The 18,769-nt window shown below is 44.2% G+C and overlaps 1 protein-coding gene across 3 annotated transcripts in view; it reads left to right on the forward strand.

Moving 5' to 3' along the window:
- LOC115133827 (dedicator of cytokinesis protein 4-like) overlaps positions 1 to 18,769 on the forward strand; it is a 147,553-nt gene that overhangs the window by 31,236 nt on the left and 97,548 nt on the right. For 2 of the 3 annotated variants that reach the window (XM_065021717.1, XM_065021718.1), the window contains exons 2-7: positions 5,339 to 5,422; positions 9,926 to 9,966; positions 10,261 to 10,316; positions 10,809 to 10,929; positions 11,475 to 11,623; positions 12,111 to 12,195. In XM_065021717.1, the coding sequence (XP_064877789.1) occupies positions 5,339 to 5,422; positions 9,926 to 9,966; positions 10,261 to 10,316; positions 10,809 to 10,929; positions 11,475 to 11,623; positions 12,111 to 12,195 (536 nt within the window). The remainder of the gene's footprint in view (positions 1 to 5,338; positions 5,423 to 9,925; positions 9,967 to 10,260; positions 10,317 to 10,808; positions 10,930 to 11,474; positions 11,624 to 12,110; positions 12,196 to 18,769) is intronic. The other variant, XM_065021719.1, reaches the window with a different exon arrangement.

An 18,769-nucleotide genomic window follows, 5' to 3' on the forward strand; every position in this document is an offset into this window, starting at 1 on the left:
GATTACGAGTGTGATTCGTTGTCGGAACACAAATCAGAGAGAAAGGGGTTAGGCTGGGCTGTTTAACACACTTTTATGGAGCCTTTTGAAATCAATTTGCTTGTCTGGTTGGAGTCAACTGAAGCTTGTTTTTCTGTTTTTTTTGGCAGATACTCTCAGTGGTGTAAAGTACTTAATGAAAAATACTTTAAAGTACTATTTAAGTCATTTTTGGGGGGGGGTATCTGTACTTTACTTTACTATTTATATCTTAGACAACTTTTACTTCACTACATTCCAAAATAAAATAATTAACATTTTACTCGATACATTTTCTCTGACACACAAAAGTGCTAATTACATATTGAATGCTACCAGGACAGGAGAATTGTATAATTAATGCACCAAGAGAATATCCCTGGTCATCCCTATTGCCTCTGATCTGGTGAACTCACTAAACACAAATGGATAGTTTGTAAATGATGCCTGAGTGTTGGAGTGTACCCCATGGCTATCTGTAAATAAAAAAATAACAAAATGGTGCCGTCTGGTTTGCGTAATATAGGGAATGTTTTATTATTTTTGCTTCTCTTTCAATACTGATTCTATTTTAGCAATCACATTGTCACGACTTCCGCCGAAGACTCCTTGTTCGGGTGGCGTTCGGCGGTCGACGTCACCGGCTTTCTAGCCTCCAGCGATCTACATTTCCTTTTCCATTTGTTTTGTCTGTATTGTACACACCTGGTTCCCATTACGTTTGAATTAATTTCCCTATTTAGCCCTCTGGAGCTATCATGGTTTTGTGCGTGTTTATTGTTGTCAGTTGTCTCGTTTATGTGATTCTGGATCTTCGTTTCTCCTTCGTTGGAAGATTATCCTTGAGTAAAGTTACTATTATTACTCATCTCTGTGTCCTACGCCTGACCCACATCACCTCGACTCTGACACACATTTACTTTTGATACTTAAGTATATTTCAAACCAAAATACTTTTAGACTTTTACTCAAGTGGTATTTTACTGTGCGACTTTCACTTTTACCGGAGTCATTTTCTATTACGGTATCTTTACTTTTACTCAAGTTTGACAATTGGGTTCTTTTTCCACCACTGGATACTCTCTGTACTAAGAACTGACTATGTATGTCTCGTTGTCTTCTCGGAATATTCTGTCTGGCACATGAAACCCAACCGTTTCATATTCTTTTAAAGTAACCTTTCAAACGTTGTTGTTGTTGTTGTTATGCCTGCCACACTCAATCGGGAGCTACTTACCTTTTCCACCGGGCATGGTTTGAACACATACCTAGCTAGCTGTAAACCTGATATTGCTTGATAAATTCAGTATAACCTGTGGAACCCAGTGCCTTTGACCGCAACTCAACAAACTACGCCAAAGCCTGTCTGAACCAGTGGTCTGCATCATGTTCCTATAAGGAGCTTAGAGGGAGACCGACAAAAAACAACTGTAGGATCATTTGACAGGGCTAGACTCCAAATGGCAGCCTAAAGTACATGTAAGCCTAATTCACACAAACACTCTTTGTACTGATCTGCCTGCTTTTCCCCATCCACCCAGGGCAGAACACTGAGAACACAGTACACAGTCAGTCTTCTCTCTGGCTTTGGGGGACTGCCTTAGGATTAGGGCAAGGTGAGATTGGCAGTCACACGTGGGTAGATTACTGGGCGTCAGTGCGACTAAGTCTCCACTTTGACTCAGGAATGGAGCATAGTTACCTACTTCCCGTTTGGACATACAGTTGAAGTCGGAAGTTTCATACACTTATGACTTGGAGTCATTAAAACTTTTCAACCACTCCACAAATTACTCGTTAATAAACTATAGTTTTGGCAAGTTGGTTAGGACATCTACTTTGTGCATGACCCAAGTAATTTTTCCTAACAATTCTTTACAGACACATTATTTAACTTATAATTCACTGTATCACAACTCTTGTGGGTCAGAAGTTCACATACACTAAGTTGACTGTGCCTTTAAACAGCTTGGAAAATTCCAGAAAATGATGTCATGGCTTTAGACATTTCTGATAGGCTAATTTGAGTCAATTGGAGGTGTACCTGTGGATGTATTTCAAGGCCTACCTTCAAACTCAGTGCCTCTTTGCTTGACATCATGGGAAAATCAAAGGAAATCAGCCAAGACCTCAGAAAAAAAATTGTAGACCCTCACAAGTCTGGTTCATCATTGGGAGCAATTTCCAAATGCCCGAATGTACCACGTTCATCTGTACAAACAATAGAACGCAAGTATAAACACCATGGGACCACGCAGCCATAATACCGCTCAGGAAGGAGACGCGTTCTGTCTCCTAGAGATGAACGTACTTTAGTGTAAAAAGTGAAAATCAATCCCAGAACAACAGCAAAGGACCTTGTGAAGATGCTGGAGGAAAGTATCTATATCCACAGTAAAACGAGTCCTATATCAACATAACCTCAAAGGCCGCTCAGCAAGGAAGAATCCCCTGCTCTAAACCCCCATAAAAAAGCAAGACTACGGTTTGAAAATGCGCATGGGGACAAAGGTCGTACTTTTTGGAGAAATGTCCTCTAGTCTGATGAACCAAAAAATAGAACTGTTTAACCATGATGACCATTGTTATGTTTGGAGGAGAAAGGGGGAGGCTTGCAAGCCGAAGAACACCATCCCAACCGTGAAGCACGGGGGTGGCAGCATCATGTTGTGGGGGTGCTGCAGGACGGACTGGTGCACCTCACAAAATAGATGGCTTCATGAGGAAGGGAAAATATGTGGATATATTGAAGCAACATCTCAAGACATCAGTAAGGAACTTTAAGCTTGGTTTCAAATGGGTCTTCCAAATGGACAATGACCTCAACCATACTTCCAAAGTTGTGGCAAAATGGCTTAAGGACAACAAGTCAAGGTACTGGACTGGCCATCACAAAGTTCTGACCTCAAAATTTGTGGGCTGAACTGAAAAAGCGTGTGCGAGCAAGGGGGCCTGCAAACCTGACTCAGTTACACCAGCTCTGTCAGGAGGAATGGGCCAAAATTCACCCAACTTATTGTGGGAAGCTTGTGGAAGGCTATCCAAAACGTTTGACACAAGTTAAACAATTTAAAGGCAATGCTACCAAATACTAATTGAGTGTATGTAAACTTCTGACCCACTGGGAATGTGATGAAAGAAACTAAAGCTGAAATGAATAATTCTCTCTACTATTATTCTGACATTTCACATTCTTAAAATAAAGTGGTGATCCTAACTGACCTAAGACAGGGATGTGGATTAAATGTAAGGTATTGTGAAAAACTGAGTTGAAGTGTATTTTGCTAAGGTGAATGTAAACTTCCCTGACTTCAACTGTAAGCTTTACATCTCAAATATGAAGGAGCTGTTGTCATATAAATCCATGGATCTCAGTCATAGTTCTGTCCAGTACTTTTATTTAAGTTTGTGACTTTTATCCCAGTTCCTGAATTCCTGTGTGTGTGTCTTTTTTTCCAGTTTCCTGCGGTCTTTACGTAATGTCTAAGTTAGTTCAGCACGAACGAGGCTGCCTGGTCAGAAATAGGAACAGCCATTTGCCCACGAGTAGATGTGTGTCACAGCAGAGCAGAGCACAGCTTGTCGTGACTGAACTCCTGCCTCAGACCATGCCGACTGGAAACATGGGCCCTGACCCTGTTTGACAGGTTCATGTACACATATCATACCAGTGCGTCTGTGGTTTTGCTATATTTGTGTGTGAAGCTTTTTTTTATACCCCAGTTCATCTTTTTCATTACGCTGTGGTGTGTGTGTGTGTGTGTGTGTGTGTGTGTGTGTGTGTAGGTGCCAGGCTTTGGACTTCCGTTTGTGCTCGATCTCTTCTCTCGGCCCCCTTCTTTCGTTACTGCGTGTGTTTGTGTGTGTGTGTGCGCGTGCTGTCCTCTCTCTCCTGCCTTTAAGGTGGCACTTCTTCCACTCCCCTGGAGAGAAAATAAAAAAAATCTATTCCCGCTGAGTGAACACCTTACAAGTGCCAACATCTCTGGAAAAGAGCCATGGCAGTTAGCAGACAGACAACAGCTGGGGGATGGTTTATGAGGAAGTGATTCAGCTCTATCAAAACTCTACTCCAAGCTGCATAATTTAGTACACTGCAGCTGGAAAACTCGACTTGTAAAACTCCTGCATTAGACTTGATGTGTTTACCCCCCCACCCATGTGCCCCATGAAATGAAGCTCTCTCCAAACCCTTTTCTCTCCCCAATTTCGTGATATCCAATTGGTAGTCACAGTCTTGTCTCATCGCTGCGTCTCCCGTACAGACTCGGGAGAGGCGAAGGTCGAGAGCCGTGCATCCTCCCAAACACAACCCAACCAAGCTGCACTGCTTCTTGACACAATGCCCGCTTAACCCGGAAACCAGCCACACAAATTGGTCGGAAGGAAACACCGTACACCTGGCGACCGTGTCAGCGTGCACTGCGCCCGGCTCGCCACAGGAGGCGCTAGTGCACGATGGGACAAGGACATCCCTGCTGGCCGAACCCTACCCTAACCCGGATGACGCTGGGCCAATTGTGCGCCGCCACATGGGTCTCCCGGTTGCGGCTGGCTGCGACAGAGCCTGGACTCAAACCCAGAATCTCTCGTGGCACGGCACCACTCGGGAGGCACTTGACTCTTCCTCATTTCCATGTTGTAGTACTAACCCTATTAGTCCCCCCCCCGAGTGTGTCAGTGTGTGCCAGCTTGGAGAATTCTCTGACTGCTGCTGTTATCATGTCCTGTCTCTCAGAACCACAGAGAATGGCATCTGTCGACACTCCTCACTACTAACCCAGCTATTAGATGCTGTTAGACCAAAGTGCTCTGTGCTGATCGACAGAGATGTTACTCTCTTTCTCTCTCTTGCTCGCTTGTTTGCTCCCTCTCTTGCTTTCTCTCTCTCTCTCTCTCTCTCTCTCTCTCTCTCTCTCTCTCTAACTGACAGTGTTTCTCATCAGCGAGAGACCTCCTCATGTGTTGCCTCCCTCCTCTACAAGAGCGCTCCTAGCAGAAAGACCCAGGATGACATTATATTCCCAGCTTATTTTCCCTCCACTTCAGCCTGACACCCAGAGGTGTACTCAATCTACCAGCAGTCAGCAGGCTATTCTCTTCTCTCTTTCTCTCTGCCCAGAGAACACTAGAAACAAATCACCGCACAGCTTCAAAGTCAAGACAGTTGTGCTCGGATTCAATTCTAGTGACATGAAAAGAGAGTGATTTTTTGGGGGGACTGTGTGTGTGTGTGTCGATTTGGTGTGTATGTGTTACCTACTTACGCACGTAAAAATACACACAGGTATTAAAATATGTATCTTATATTGTGTTTCAGTGCTGGCCAGTTTCCGAGGGACGGTCCAGCATGGCTTGCCATTGGAGATTGGGGACACGGTGCAGCTCCTGGAGAAATGTGAAGGTAACTGATAACCTCTACTCATTTCACACCCATATAAACCATGATCCCCCCTTCGAGCTTCACAGACTCACAGATGGGCTGCTACTGCTACTTGGGCTGTACGTTTCCACATTTCCTTCCGCAGTCTGTCCCTCTAGGAGTATTGTGTTGTACATGAAATGTTAATAGCCTTCTTCTTTTTGTTGTTGTACTTGATGAGATTGTGGAGGCTTTCAGTTTGCTACTGTTTCCTGTGCCGCAAGAGGGAGAAGCCTTTGGTTCAGTCTTCCCGCCCACATTGAGCTCAGAGTGTGTGTGTGTTTGCTTGCGTGTGTGTGTGTGTGCACAGGAGAGTGTGTGTGTGCTTGCTGGTGTATTGCGAAGGAGTGTGTGAGCCTCAAGGTCAAGGCCGAGGCACTCACACTCACACACCAAGGTTAATTTTTGACATAGTTACAGACAGAGCAGAGCAGGCGCCCGACACACATTCCTGTTTCTACCCAGCTTACTTACACAGCATTGACGCAACCTTCCTCCCTTCTCAGAGCGGCACAATCTCACTTCCTGTTGTTGCTCAAGGCCAGACAGACAGACGACAGATCCGTCTGAGATAGCTGATGATGCATTCCAAACTCACCCAAGGAAATTATCTGACATCTAGCACACAGCCATGCATTCTCCATAGACAAACATTGGCAGTAGAATGGCCTTACTGAAGAGCTCAGTGACTTTCAATGTGGCACCGTCATAGGATGCCACCTTTCCAACAAGTCAGTTCATCAAATTTCTGCCCTGCTAGAGCTGCCCCGGTCAACTGTAAGTCCTGTTATTGCGAAGTAGAAACGTATAGGAGCAACAGTGGCTCAGCCGCAAAGTGGTAGGTCACACAAGGTCACAGAACTGGATCCCAGAATGCTGTAGCGCGTAAAAATCGTCTGTCCTCGGTTGCAGCACTCACCACCATTGTTCCAAACTGCCTCTGGAAGCAACATCAGCACAAGAGCTGTTAGTCGGGAGCTTCATGAATTGGGTTTCCACGGCCGAGCAGCTGGACACAAGCCTAAGATCACCATGCGCAATGCTAAGATTCGGCTGGAGTTGTGTAAAGCTCGCCACCTTGAACTCTGGAGCAGTGGAAACGCGTTCTCTGGAGTAGAGGTCGACCGATTATGATTTTTTGACACCGATGCCGATTATTGGAGGACCAAAAAAAGCCGATGCCGATTGATCGGACAATTTTTAAAATGTATTTGTAATAATGACAATTACAACAATACTGAATGAACACTTATTTTAACTTAATATAATACATCAATAAAAATCCATTTAGCCTCAAATAAATAATGAAAAATGTTCAATTTGGTTTAAATAATGCGAAAACAAAGTGTTGGAGAAGAAAGTAAAAGTGCAATATGCGCCATGTAAGAAAGCTAAGGTTTAAGTTCCTTGCTCACAACATGAAAACATATGAAAGCTGGTGGTTCCTTTTAACATGAGACTTCAATATTCCAAGGTATGAGGTTTTAGGTTGTAGTTAATATAGTATTTATATTTCTCTCGATACCATTTGTATTTCATATACCTTTGACTATTGTATGTGCTTATAGGCACTTTAGTATTGTCAGTGTAACAGTATAGCTTCCGTCCCTCTCCTCGCCCCTACCTGGGCTCGAACCAGGAACACATCGACAACAGCCACCCTCGAAGCATCGTTACCCAAGGCGAACAACTACTCCAAGTCTCAGAGCGAGTGACGTTTGAAACGCTATTTGCGCACACCCCGCTAACTAGCTAGCCATTTCACATTGGTTACACCAGCCTAATCTCTGGAGTTGATAGGCTTGAAGTCATAAACAGCTCAATGCTTGAAGCACAGCGAAGAGCTGCTGGCAAAACGCACTGTTTGAATGAATGCTGTTTGAATGAATGCTCACGAGCCTGCTGGTGCCTACCATTGCTCAGTCAGACTGCTCTATCAAATATCAAATCATAGACTTAATTATAACATAATAACACACAGAAATACAAGCCTTTGGTCATTAATATGGTCGAATCCGGAAACTATCCTTTTGAAAACAAAACATTTATTATTTCAGTGAAATACGGAACTGTTCCGTATTTTATCTAACGGGTGGCATCCATAAGTCTAAATATTGCTGTTACATTGTACAACCTTCAATGTTATGTCATAATTAGTTCGCAACGAGCCAGGCGACCCAAACTGTTGCATATACCCTGACTCTGTTGCAAGAGAAGTGACACGATTTACCTAGTTAAAAGAAATTCATGTTAGCAGGCAATATTAACTAAATATGCAGGTTTAAAAATATATACTTGTGTATTGATTTTAAGAAAGGCTTTGATGTTTATGGTTAGGAATGCGCACCGCATCGATTATATGCAATGCAGGACACGCTAGATAAACTAGTAATATCATCAACCATGTGTAGTTAACTAGTGATTATGATTGATTGATTGATTGTTTTGTATAAGATAAGTTTAATGCTAGCTAGCAACTTATCTTGGCTTCTTACTGCATTCGCGTAACAGGCAGGCTCCTCGTGGAGTGCAATGTGGTTAGAGCGTTGGACTAGTTAACTGTAAGGTTCCCCGAGCTGACAAGGTAAAAATGTGTTGTTCTGCCCCTGAACAAAGCAGTTAACCCACCGTTCCTAGGCCGTCATTGAAAATAAGAATGTGTTCTTAACTGACTTGCCTAGTTAAATAAAGGTGTAAAAAAATATATGATTTTAATTTGGCCAAATCGGCTAGGCCCCTTAGTTCCAGTGTAGGGAAATCTTCATGCTACAGCATATAATTACATTCTAGACAATTCTGTGCTTCCAACTTTGTGGCAACAGTTTGGGGAAGTCCCTTTCCTGTTTCAACATGACAATGCCCCCGTGCACAAAGCAAGGTCCATACAGAAATGGTTTGTCGAGATCGGTGTAGAAGACCTTGACTGGCCTACACAGAGCCCTGACCTCAACCCCATCAAACACGTTTAGGATGAATTGGAACGCTGACTGCGAGCCAGTACTAATCACACAATATCAGTGTCCAACCTCACTAATGCTTTTGTGGCTGAATGGAAGCAAGTCCCCGCAGCAATGTTCCAAAGTCTAGTGGAAAGCCTTCCCAGAAGAGTGGAGGAATGTTATAGCAGCAAAGGGGGGACCAACTCCATATTAATGCCCATGAGTTTGGAATGAGATGCTTGACGAGCAGTTGTCCACATACCTTTGGTCATGTAGTGTATGTGTTCGGTTTGGATGAAGGGAAGAAATAATATGTACCAGTCCCCACAACTCAAAGGCAAGACAGGGTGTTGACAAGAATGTCTATCTATTCTGTACTAGAGAGGAGATGAGTTACTATAAAAAGGGCTTCTGCCAGTGCAGTGTCATCAAGTTGCTACTGTAGTGTGATAGGTAACATACGACCGCTTCTTCTCTGACACTCTGGCCAATCAAAAACTAGAAAGAGCTCTAAAGAAAATGCCTACCCGAGGTCCTTCAGGAGGCAAGACCACAAGTCAGTGGCAGCAGTGAGGCTCATTCTCACCTTGTCTCTAACACTCTCACCTCTAGAACTGTCACAGACAGGTGTTGGACCAAGGAGCACATTATGACCTTAGGTTACTAGTACTACTGACACTCCCCGGTACTACTTACAGTCCCTGGTGCTACTGACACCCCCCGGTGCTACTTACAGTCCCTGGTGCTACTGACACTCCCCGGTGCTACTTACAGTCCCTGGTGCTACTGACACCCCCCGGTGCTACTTACAGTCCCTGGTGCTACTGACACTCCCCGGTGCTACTTACAGTCCCTGGTGCTACTGACACCCCCCGGTGCTACTTACAGTCCCTGGTGCTACTGACACTCCCCGGTGCTACTTACAGTCCCTGGTGCTACTGACACTCCCCGGTGCTACTTACAGTCCTTGGTGCGACTGACACCCCCTGGCTCACCAGCCTGGCCGGTGGCCACAACAAATACTGTAACACCGTACCTGGTAGGCTGCAGTAAACAGTGCAGTGACAGATACGGCCTCCCGTGATAAAGGGTTCCAGCTGGGCGTTTTGTTTTACAGCTCGGCAGCTCTACGACTGGTGTGGTCGGAGCTGAAGTGGCGATGCTTCAGTAACCCGGGGCCTCTGTCTCAAATGGCAACCTATAGCCCATAGGGCTAAAGTAGTGCACTATAGGGACTAGGGTGCCATTTGAGACACAACCCCAGTCATTTGTTTGGCAGTGATAGGCAGACATTACTTAACCAGACAGCTTTTTCTCTCCTACTCTTCACCCCCATATCAGATGCTGTAGAGATGGAATGAAATTGATTATTTGGTGGTTGACATTTTAACTGAGAGCGCAGAAGAGCCAATCTACAGAATCATAATAGGGCTGCTATCTATTAGTTCAGTGGACACACACACACAATTTGATAGAAGGAAAGATAGCGGATCAGAAAGTCACGGTGACACGATGAAAATGTGATTTTTTTTTGTTGTCTCCTCAGGCTGGTACAGAGGGTTCGTCCATAAGAATCCAAATGCCAAGGTGGGTGAGACTCTTTTGTGTGTTATTGAGGCTGTCAGTGCAGCTGCTCTTTTCAGATTCAGAAATATCAGCTCTCTGCTTGGATCTGAGGGCTGTGCAGCAAGCAGGTCAATATGGAGAGGCTCATAGTTTAATAATGTCATGTTGACACATGCACACACACACACATTTAATTTGTATTGATTATATGCATCATTTACACTCGCTAACCGAATGTGTTAATGGTAGTGCCGTTTAATGATACAGTTAGAATGACATTCCCCATTCATTAGCTTGTTTATTCTCTCCCCCCAGGGTATTTTCCCATGCACTTACATTCACTTGAAGAACGCCCATATCAAGAACAAAGGGTAAGTAATGAGTGCATTGTGTGTGTCTGTTTCCGTGTGTGTGCGTGTGTGTGTGTGCATGTGTGTGTGTGTCTGTTTCAGTGTGTGTCTGTTTCAGTGTGTGTCTGTGTCAGTGTGTGTCTGTTTCAGTGTGTGTCTGTTTCAGTGTGTGTGTCTGTTTCTGTGTGTGTGTGTGTGTGTGTGTGTGTGTGTGTGTGTGTGTGTGTGTGTGTGTGTGTCTGTGTCTGTCTCTGAGAAGGCAAACAGCCTTATTAGATCAGCCAGTCTGGAAGGTGAGGGAAGTTTGTGTCATTTCTGTGGAAAGGAAACGTTAGATAAACATTAGATTAACGTCATATTAACAGAACAGAGGTTGAGTGCTTCTTCTACCAGCCTCTCATAATGACGCTGCATTATTATCTGTGTGTGTGTGTGCGTGTGTGTGTGTGTGTGGGGGGGGGTATACTGTTGTAATTTGATGTCCATTCCTCTTTCTCTCTCTCTGACCCACAGGCAGTTTGAGACTGTCATCCCGACAGAGGACAGTGTTATCACTGAGATGACAACCACCCTGAGAGACTGGGGAGCCATGTGGAAACGGCTCTACGTGGTAAAGACTGTTCAACACACACATGTAGGAATGCATGCAGGAATTCGCACAGACTTGCATGAATTTACACATAAACACATGCATGCAAACACGCACACACGCATGTATGTCCCTGTGTGTACCACACACCTGCAGAGAGGAGAATAGACCTGGGAATACCTTTCAACTACTGGGCAATGTGTTTCCCCTGCAGCAAACAGTGGAAGTTTTTTTTCTGCTTATTAATTACTAATCTTGCTTGTGTTTGTGTCCCTAATAACTATATGTGCATGTTAGACAGAAAGCATTTATTTGTGATTTTATTTTATTGAAGGCTGACTTTCTGGCCCAATTTTTTTTACTCTGAAATCTCTCTCTCTCTCTCTCTCTCTCTCTTGCTCTCTCTCTCTCTCTTGCTCTCTCTCTCTCTCTCTTGCTCTCTCTCTCTCTCTGCTCTCTCTTGCTCTCTCTCTCTCTCTCTTGCTCTCTCTCTCTCTCTCTCTCTTGCTCTCTCTCTCTCTCTCTCTTTCTTGCTCTCTCTCTCTCTCTCTCTTGCTCTCTCTCTCTCTCTGCTCTCTCTCTCTCTGTAGAAGAATGAGGGGGATCTGTTCCATCGGTTGTGGCACGTGATGAATGAGATCCTGGACCTGAGGAGACAGGTTCTGGTTGGTCACCTCACCAACGACCGCATGAAAGACGTCAAACAGCACATCACTGCCAGGTTGGACTGGGGAAACGAGTGAGTAGTGGAGAGAGAGAAACATTCCTGCCTCCCCAGTCCCCCAGTCCCTCTGTCTTTGAATGTCACACTCCCTCCCCCGGCACATGCTGTGCTCAATCGGTTTCCGTTCCCCTTCAAACAGACACACCACACGTTCAAACAGACACACACACACTTTTCATTTTGTATCAAACAGACACACACAAACACTTCCCACCGTGCCTCTATCTCCCGGGCATAAGGGATAAAACGACACCCGTCAGTCCCTTGCTGTTTGGTGTGGACAGACGACAGATGGCTCCTCCTGCCTCTCCTTGTCTTATACCATCCCATGCTTTGAAAGACTTATCTAATCTATCCCTGGGAGATTGGAGAGCGTGTGTGTGGGTACCCAACTACGCCTCTATGTCCTTGTGAGACATAGCAGACTTGCAGTTCTGTCAAGTGTGTCCTTTCTGAATGGTTTGATGCACTGTCCTGTGGTGTGTGTGTGTGTGTGTTCCAGACAACTGAGTTTGGACCTGGTACCCCGCAGGGAGTTCAGCATGGTGGACCCAGATGAGATCAGCGTCACAGAACTCTTCAAACTGGTGAGTTATATGCCCAAAACCAGGAACAATTGTCTGAACACTGTTCTCTTGTTACTCTGTATTTCCCATTGTTACAGTGCCTTGCGAAAGTATTACCAGGGGTGTGGCTTTCAGATCATTATTTTTGGTCACACGTGAGAGGACATTTAATTCTGCTTAATCCATTCTGTTGTATTGTCAACACATGTTAAGGTTGAGCACTGATACTTTTGTAACTTTTATAAGGCTTTCACAAGAGTACGAGTTCATTCAATGCATTTGCATATCCCAATGTTGGGAAACTTACCACTTTGTTATAATATTTAAATAATAGTGTTATAAATGTTGTATTAAAATATGTAATCTGCTAAAATATTGAAGGAAAATATACATTTGCAATGTACAAACTTAACATGATGAATTTGGAGGACATTTATTCTCACGGGTGGCTAAATATAACTATCTGAAAGCTAAGCCCCCAATAGGCCACACCTTTGAATGACCAAAACACGGGTTAATTTAACCATTAGTTGGGCTTTTATTCACTTTCATGCTGGGTTGACCCAGAAGATGTTTAAAAAAAAAATGTTTTCAAGGTTCAAGTTTTAATGTCAAATATACAGTGCCTTGCGAAAGTATTCGGCCCCCTTGAACTTTGCGACCTTTTGCCACATTTCAGGCTTCAAACATAAAGATATAAAACTGTATTTTTTTGTGAAGAATCAACACCAAGTGGGACACAATCATGAAGTGGAAAGACATTTATTGGATATTTCAAATTCTTTTCAAATGTTTTAACAAATCAAAAACGGAAAAATTGGGCGTGCAAAATTATTCAGCCCCTTTACTTTCAGTGCAGCAAACTCTCTCCAGAAGTTCAGTGAGGATCTCTGAATGATCGAATGTTGACCTAAATGACTAATGATGATAAATACAATCCACCTGTGTGTAATCAAGTCTCCGTATAAATGCACCTGCACTGTGATAGTCTCAGAGGTCCGTTAAAAGCGCAGAGAGTATCATGAAGAACAATGAACACACCAGGCAGGTCCGAGATACTGTTGTGAAGAAGTTTAAAGCCGGATTTGGATACAAAAAGATTTCCCAAGCTTTAAACATCCCAATGAGCACTGTGCAAGCGATAATATTGAAATGGAAGGAGTATCAGACCACTGCAAATCTACCAAGACCTGGCCGTCCCTCTAAACTTTCAGCTCATACAAGGAGAAGACTGATCAGAGATGCAGCCAAGAGGCCCATGATCACTCTGGATGAACTGCAGAGATCTACAGCTGAGGTGGGAGACTCTGTCCATAGGACAACAATCAGTCGTATATTGCACAAATCTGGCCTTTATGGAAGAGTGGCAAGAAGAAAGCCATTTCTTAAAGATCTCCATAAAAAGTGTCGTTTAAAGTTTGCCACAAGCCACCTGGGAGACACACCAAACATGTGGAAGAAGGTGCTCTGGTCAGATGAAACCAAAATTGGAACTTTTTGGCAACAATGCAAAACGTTATGTTTGGTGTAAAAGCAACACAGCGCATCACCCTGAACACACCATCCCCACTGTCAAACATGGTGGTGGCAGCATCATGGTCTGGGCCTGCTTTTCTTCAGCAGGGACAGGGAAGATGGTTAAAATTGATGGGAAGATGGATGGAGCCAAATACAGGACCATTCTGGAAGAAAACCTGATGGAGTCTGCAAAAGACCTGAGACTGGGACGGAGATTTGTCTTCCAACAAGACAATGATCCAAAACATAATGCAAAATCTACAATGGAATGGTTCAAAAATAAACATATCCAGGTGTTAGAATGGCCAAGTCAAAGTCCAGACCTGAATTACATTTACATTTAAGTCATTTAGCAGACGCTCTTATCCAGAGCGACTTACAAATTGGTGCTTTCACCTTATGACATCCAGTGGAACAGCCACTTTACAATAGTGCATCTAGGTCTTTTAAGGGGGTGAGAAGGATTACTTTATCCTATCCTAGGTATTCCTTAAAGAGGTGGGGTTTCAGGTGTCTCCGGAAGGTGGTGATTGACTCCGCTGTCCTGGCGTCGTGAGGGAGTTTGTTCCACCATTGGGGGGCCAGAGCAGCGAACAGTTTTGACTGGGCTGAGCGGGAACTGTACTTCCTCAGTGGTAGGGAGGCGAGCAGGCCAGAGGTGGATGAACGCAGTGCCCTTGTTTGGGTGTAGGGCCTGATCAGAGCCTGGAGGTACTGAGGTGCCGTTCCCCTCACAGCTCCGTAGGCAAGCACCATGGTCTTGTAGCGGATGCGAGCTTCAACTGGAAGCCAGTGGAGAGAGCGGAGGAGCGGGGTGACGTGAGAGAACTTGGGAAGGTTGAACACCAGACGGGCTGCGGCGTTCTGGATGAGTTGTAGGGGTTTAATGGCACAGGCAGGGAGCCCAGCCAACAGCGAGTTGCAGTAATCCAGACGGGAGATGACAAGTGCCTGGATTAGGACCTGCGCCGCTTCCTGTGTGAGGCAGGGTCGTACTCTGCGGATGTTGTAGAGCATGAACCTACAGGAACGGGCCACCGCCTTGATGTTAGTTGAGAACGACAGGGTGTTGTCCAGGATCACGCCAAGGTTCTTAGCGCTCTGGGAGGAGGACACAATGGAGTTGTCAACCGTGATGGCGAGATCATGAATCCAATCGAGAATCTGTGGAAAGAACTGAAAACTGCTGTACACAAATGCTCTCCATCCAACCTCACTGAGCTCGAGCTGTTTTGCAAGGAGGAATGGGAAAAAATGTCAGTCTCTCGGTGTGCAAAACTGATAAGAGACATACCCCAAGCGACTTACAGCTGTAATCGCAGCAAAAGGTGGCGCTACAAAGTATTAACTTAAGGGGGCTGAATAATTTTGCACGCCCAATTTTTCAGTTTTTGATTTGTTAAAAAAGTTTGAAATATCCAATAAATGTCGTTCCACTTCATGATTGTGTCCCACTTGTTGTTGATTCTTCACAAAAAAAATACAGTTTTATATCTTTATGTTTGAAGCCTGAAATGTGGCAAAAGGTCGCAAATTTCAAGGGGGCAGAATACTTTCGCAAGGCACTGTAGGTTCTAAATGAACCGAGTAAAAACTCACGGACGATTAGTAAAGCTCAAACCAAAGTTTATTCACCCAAAGGCCCAGACAGCTGAACTGACAGACATGTTTCCACCAGCACAAGTATTTAACCTTTCCTCCTCTGCTGAGTCTCCTTACACATCTACACATCCAATACACCTCTGCTGAGTCTCCTTACACATCTACACATCCAATACACCTCTGCTGAGTCTCCTTACACATCTACACATCCAATACACCTCTGTTGCTCGACAAAACTTTAGTGATATCTGTTTTTCCTCACTTCGTCTGACCTGACCTCTGCCCAAATTCCTCACTTCTCACGGCTGTCATGTTGACTTGTACCTGACTGCGGCCATTCTCCTTCCCATAGGATCCCTGATGTCTAACAATAACATATTCTGACAGAATGTAAAAACGTTACACATTCCCCTCCCTCAGTGACATGAATGAGGATACATATTTTCAAGTTTAGAAGTCAGAACCCATCACTATCCTCATCAATCCGCCGTCCTACTATACCTTTCTCTAGCATTAGCCACATAGCCCTTGTGACTGCTGAGTGTGTGGCAGTATTCTTTTCTGTGATTCAGGTGTGTATTTTACTCTTTAAGGCTGAATAAAGGCACATAAGTCTCCCTTCGCCTTTCCCTTCCTCACTCTTCCTCCCCAGGCAGCGCTTTCCTCCACAGCCCCTCCCCATTTCTGTCTCCCACCCCGTAACCACAGCAACCACACCCCCCTGCCTGATGCTCCTATCCTGATGTGAGATGGCTTTTCTTTTCCCACACAATGTAATTGAGGCACTTAATCCTTTTTTTGATAAACAAAGAAGGTACATGGGGATGAGAAAGAGGGGAGTGAGGGATGAGAGAAATAAAAGCCTAATGCATCTCCATTACAGCGTGTAGGATGTGGAACATTACAGTAATTCCTTAGTAACTGAGACGGAAGATACAAAGGGGGAAGAACTAAACAATTACTGTTGTCGTCATGGACGCAAAAAAATAATAACATCACCATCATCATCACAACAGCAGCAGAGAACCCGTTTCATTTGTTTGGTGACAAATGCAGATCGTTATTTGTGTCCCTCCGCATTGTGTGGCTTTATTAAGTTGCAGATAGGGCTGTTGCGGTGACTGCATTACCGTGACACCGGCAGTCATTAGTCAGGACTGCAGTCAAATTCTATGTGACTGTTGTGTCACGGTAATCACCTCTTATGCACTCTGGACATGTGTTAGTAGCACCCAACTCTATAATGATCATCAGGTCGCTAATGGCCGGGTACTCAGGACTCTATTGTCCCTCTAACCACTCTGACATCAATGCAAAAATCACATCAAAATACATGAAAACAGTATTGTGCTTTTACAACTCACCTCACTGTGATGATCAATTTGAAGAAAGATGTTCAACAGCAGGTTAAAACTGAGTGTAAAATATGGTCGTTGTGGATGTTGTTTCAAAGCCTAGCACAACGAAATGGAAAGTGCTTTCTATGGTGATGATTAATTCAAAACATCCATATGCGTATTAGAGCTTATGCGTAAGGCCTATATATGAATCCACCCCCCCCCCAGATTTAAGATATATTTGGTACATAATTTCAGAGATACCCTACATTATATTGAATTTGTATTTGAGTTTGAATAGCCTAGTAATAGGGTGCTTTTTATATTTTCATAATGAAAAGGCTAATGCATTACCTTAAGCTACAGAATATCTCACCACCGCGTTTCCATCTCCTCCCCTCTCTCCTTTCTTCAGCGCCCAGAGAGAGGAGCTGTCAACAGTTTCATGAAATACAAAAGTATGTGGACACCCATTCAAATGAGTGGATTTGGCTATTTCAGCCAAATCGAGCACACAGCCATGCAATCTCCATAGACAAATATTAATGTAGAGCTCAGTGACGTTCAACATTGCACCGTCAACATCTAGGAGCAACAACGGCTTAGCCACAATTTGGTAGGCCACACAAGCTCACAGAACGGTACAGCCGAGTGCTGAAGCAAGTAGCGCATAACAATCGTGTGGCCTCGGTTGCAACACTCACTACCGAGTTCCAACCTGCCTCTGGAAACAACGTCAGCACAAGAACCATGGCCGAGCAGCTGCACACAAGCTTTAGATCACCATGCGCAAAGCCAAGCCGACGCTAGAGTGGACTTAAAGCTTGGACTCTGGAGCATTGGAAACACGTTCTCTGGCAGTCCGATGGACTAATCTGGTTTTGGCAGATGCCAGGAGAATGCTACCTGCCAAATGTAAAGTTTGGTGGAGGAGGAATTATGGTCTGGGGCCCTTTTCCATGGTTTAGGCTCCTTAGTTCCAGGGAAGGGAAATCTTAATGCCGACAATGACATTCTAGATGATTCTGTACTTCCAACTTTGTGGCAACAGTTTGGGGAAGGCCCTTTCCTGTTTCAGCATGACAAAACCCCCGTGCACAAAGCAAGGCCCATACAGAAATGAGCTTGGTGTGTAAAAACTTAACTTGCCTGCATAGAGCCCTGACCTCAACCCTGACCTGTTTCGTTGGGAACACCTTTGGGATGAATTGGAACGCCGACTGCAAGCCAGGCCTAATCGCCCAACATCACTGCCCAACTTCCCTAATGCTGAATGGAATGATGAGCAGGTATCCACATACTTTTGTTCATGTTTTGTATGTTTCGTTGGGAAAACATGTTACTATCGATGTTCCTGAACAGATTTCACTTGATTTCCCAAATTAAGCACTGGTTAGCTGCAGGAACAGGGTTGGAGAGGCCATGGCATACAGAGTTTGGACGGAATATCACCTGTTGTGCAATGATATAACCACAGTAGCCTACCCAACATGGGACGAACCAGCGGGAAAGTGGCCTCCATTCGCTATTCGAGTGCATATGGTCTTTTTCCTCTTTTCCTGCCCATATGATAACGGGCCATATCTAAATCTAACCAAATTTGACATATTAGTAAAGACAATATTAAATTGAGAATAGTCTGATGGGTGAAATAATGATCTCTTGATGAGAGCTGGAGAGAACAATGTGCGGCCTGAGGTAAGATGTTTTTGTGACTTTCTCAAATCAGCAAGAGTCTATAGTCGTATCATGCAGCCCATATATCTTCTGATTTCTAAGGAACTCTAAGGTTGGTATCATTCACAATTAAAGTTGTCAAGCACCTCTAAATCTAGCATATAGGACCTGTTTCAAATTCACTTTTACGCTCAACATAGCTACTTCGTATGTGCACTCTAACTCTGGAATGGGAAAAAGTATAATTTCTATGTTACTCAGCTAAGTTCAATTATAATCCTCTTACTATAAAATCATATAATATAAAATAATGGCATGGGACTTATACGCTTGTCTTGTCAGCTAAATGAACAAGCCTACAGCCTATGGCACGAAGCATAGCCAGATAACATACAGTAGGCCAACTCATATCCTGTTCTTCTGAATTCATTTTCTTCATGTCATAATGTTTCTCTAGACCT

This window comes from Oncorhynchus nerka, linkage group LG8 (assembly GCF_034236695.1).
Source record: "Oncorhynchus nerka isolate Pitt River linkage group LG8, Oner_Uvic_2.0, whole genome shotgun sequence".
NCBI classification, from domain to species: domain Eukaryota; kingdom Metazoa; phylum Chordata; class Actinopteri; order Salmoniformes; family Salmonidae; genus Oncorhynchus; species Oncorhynchus nerka.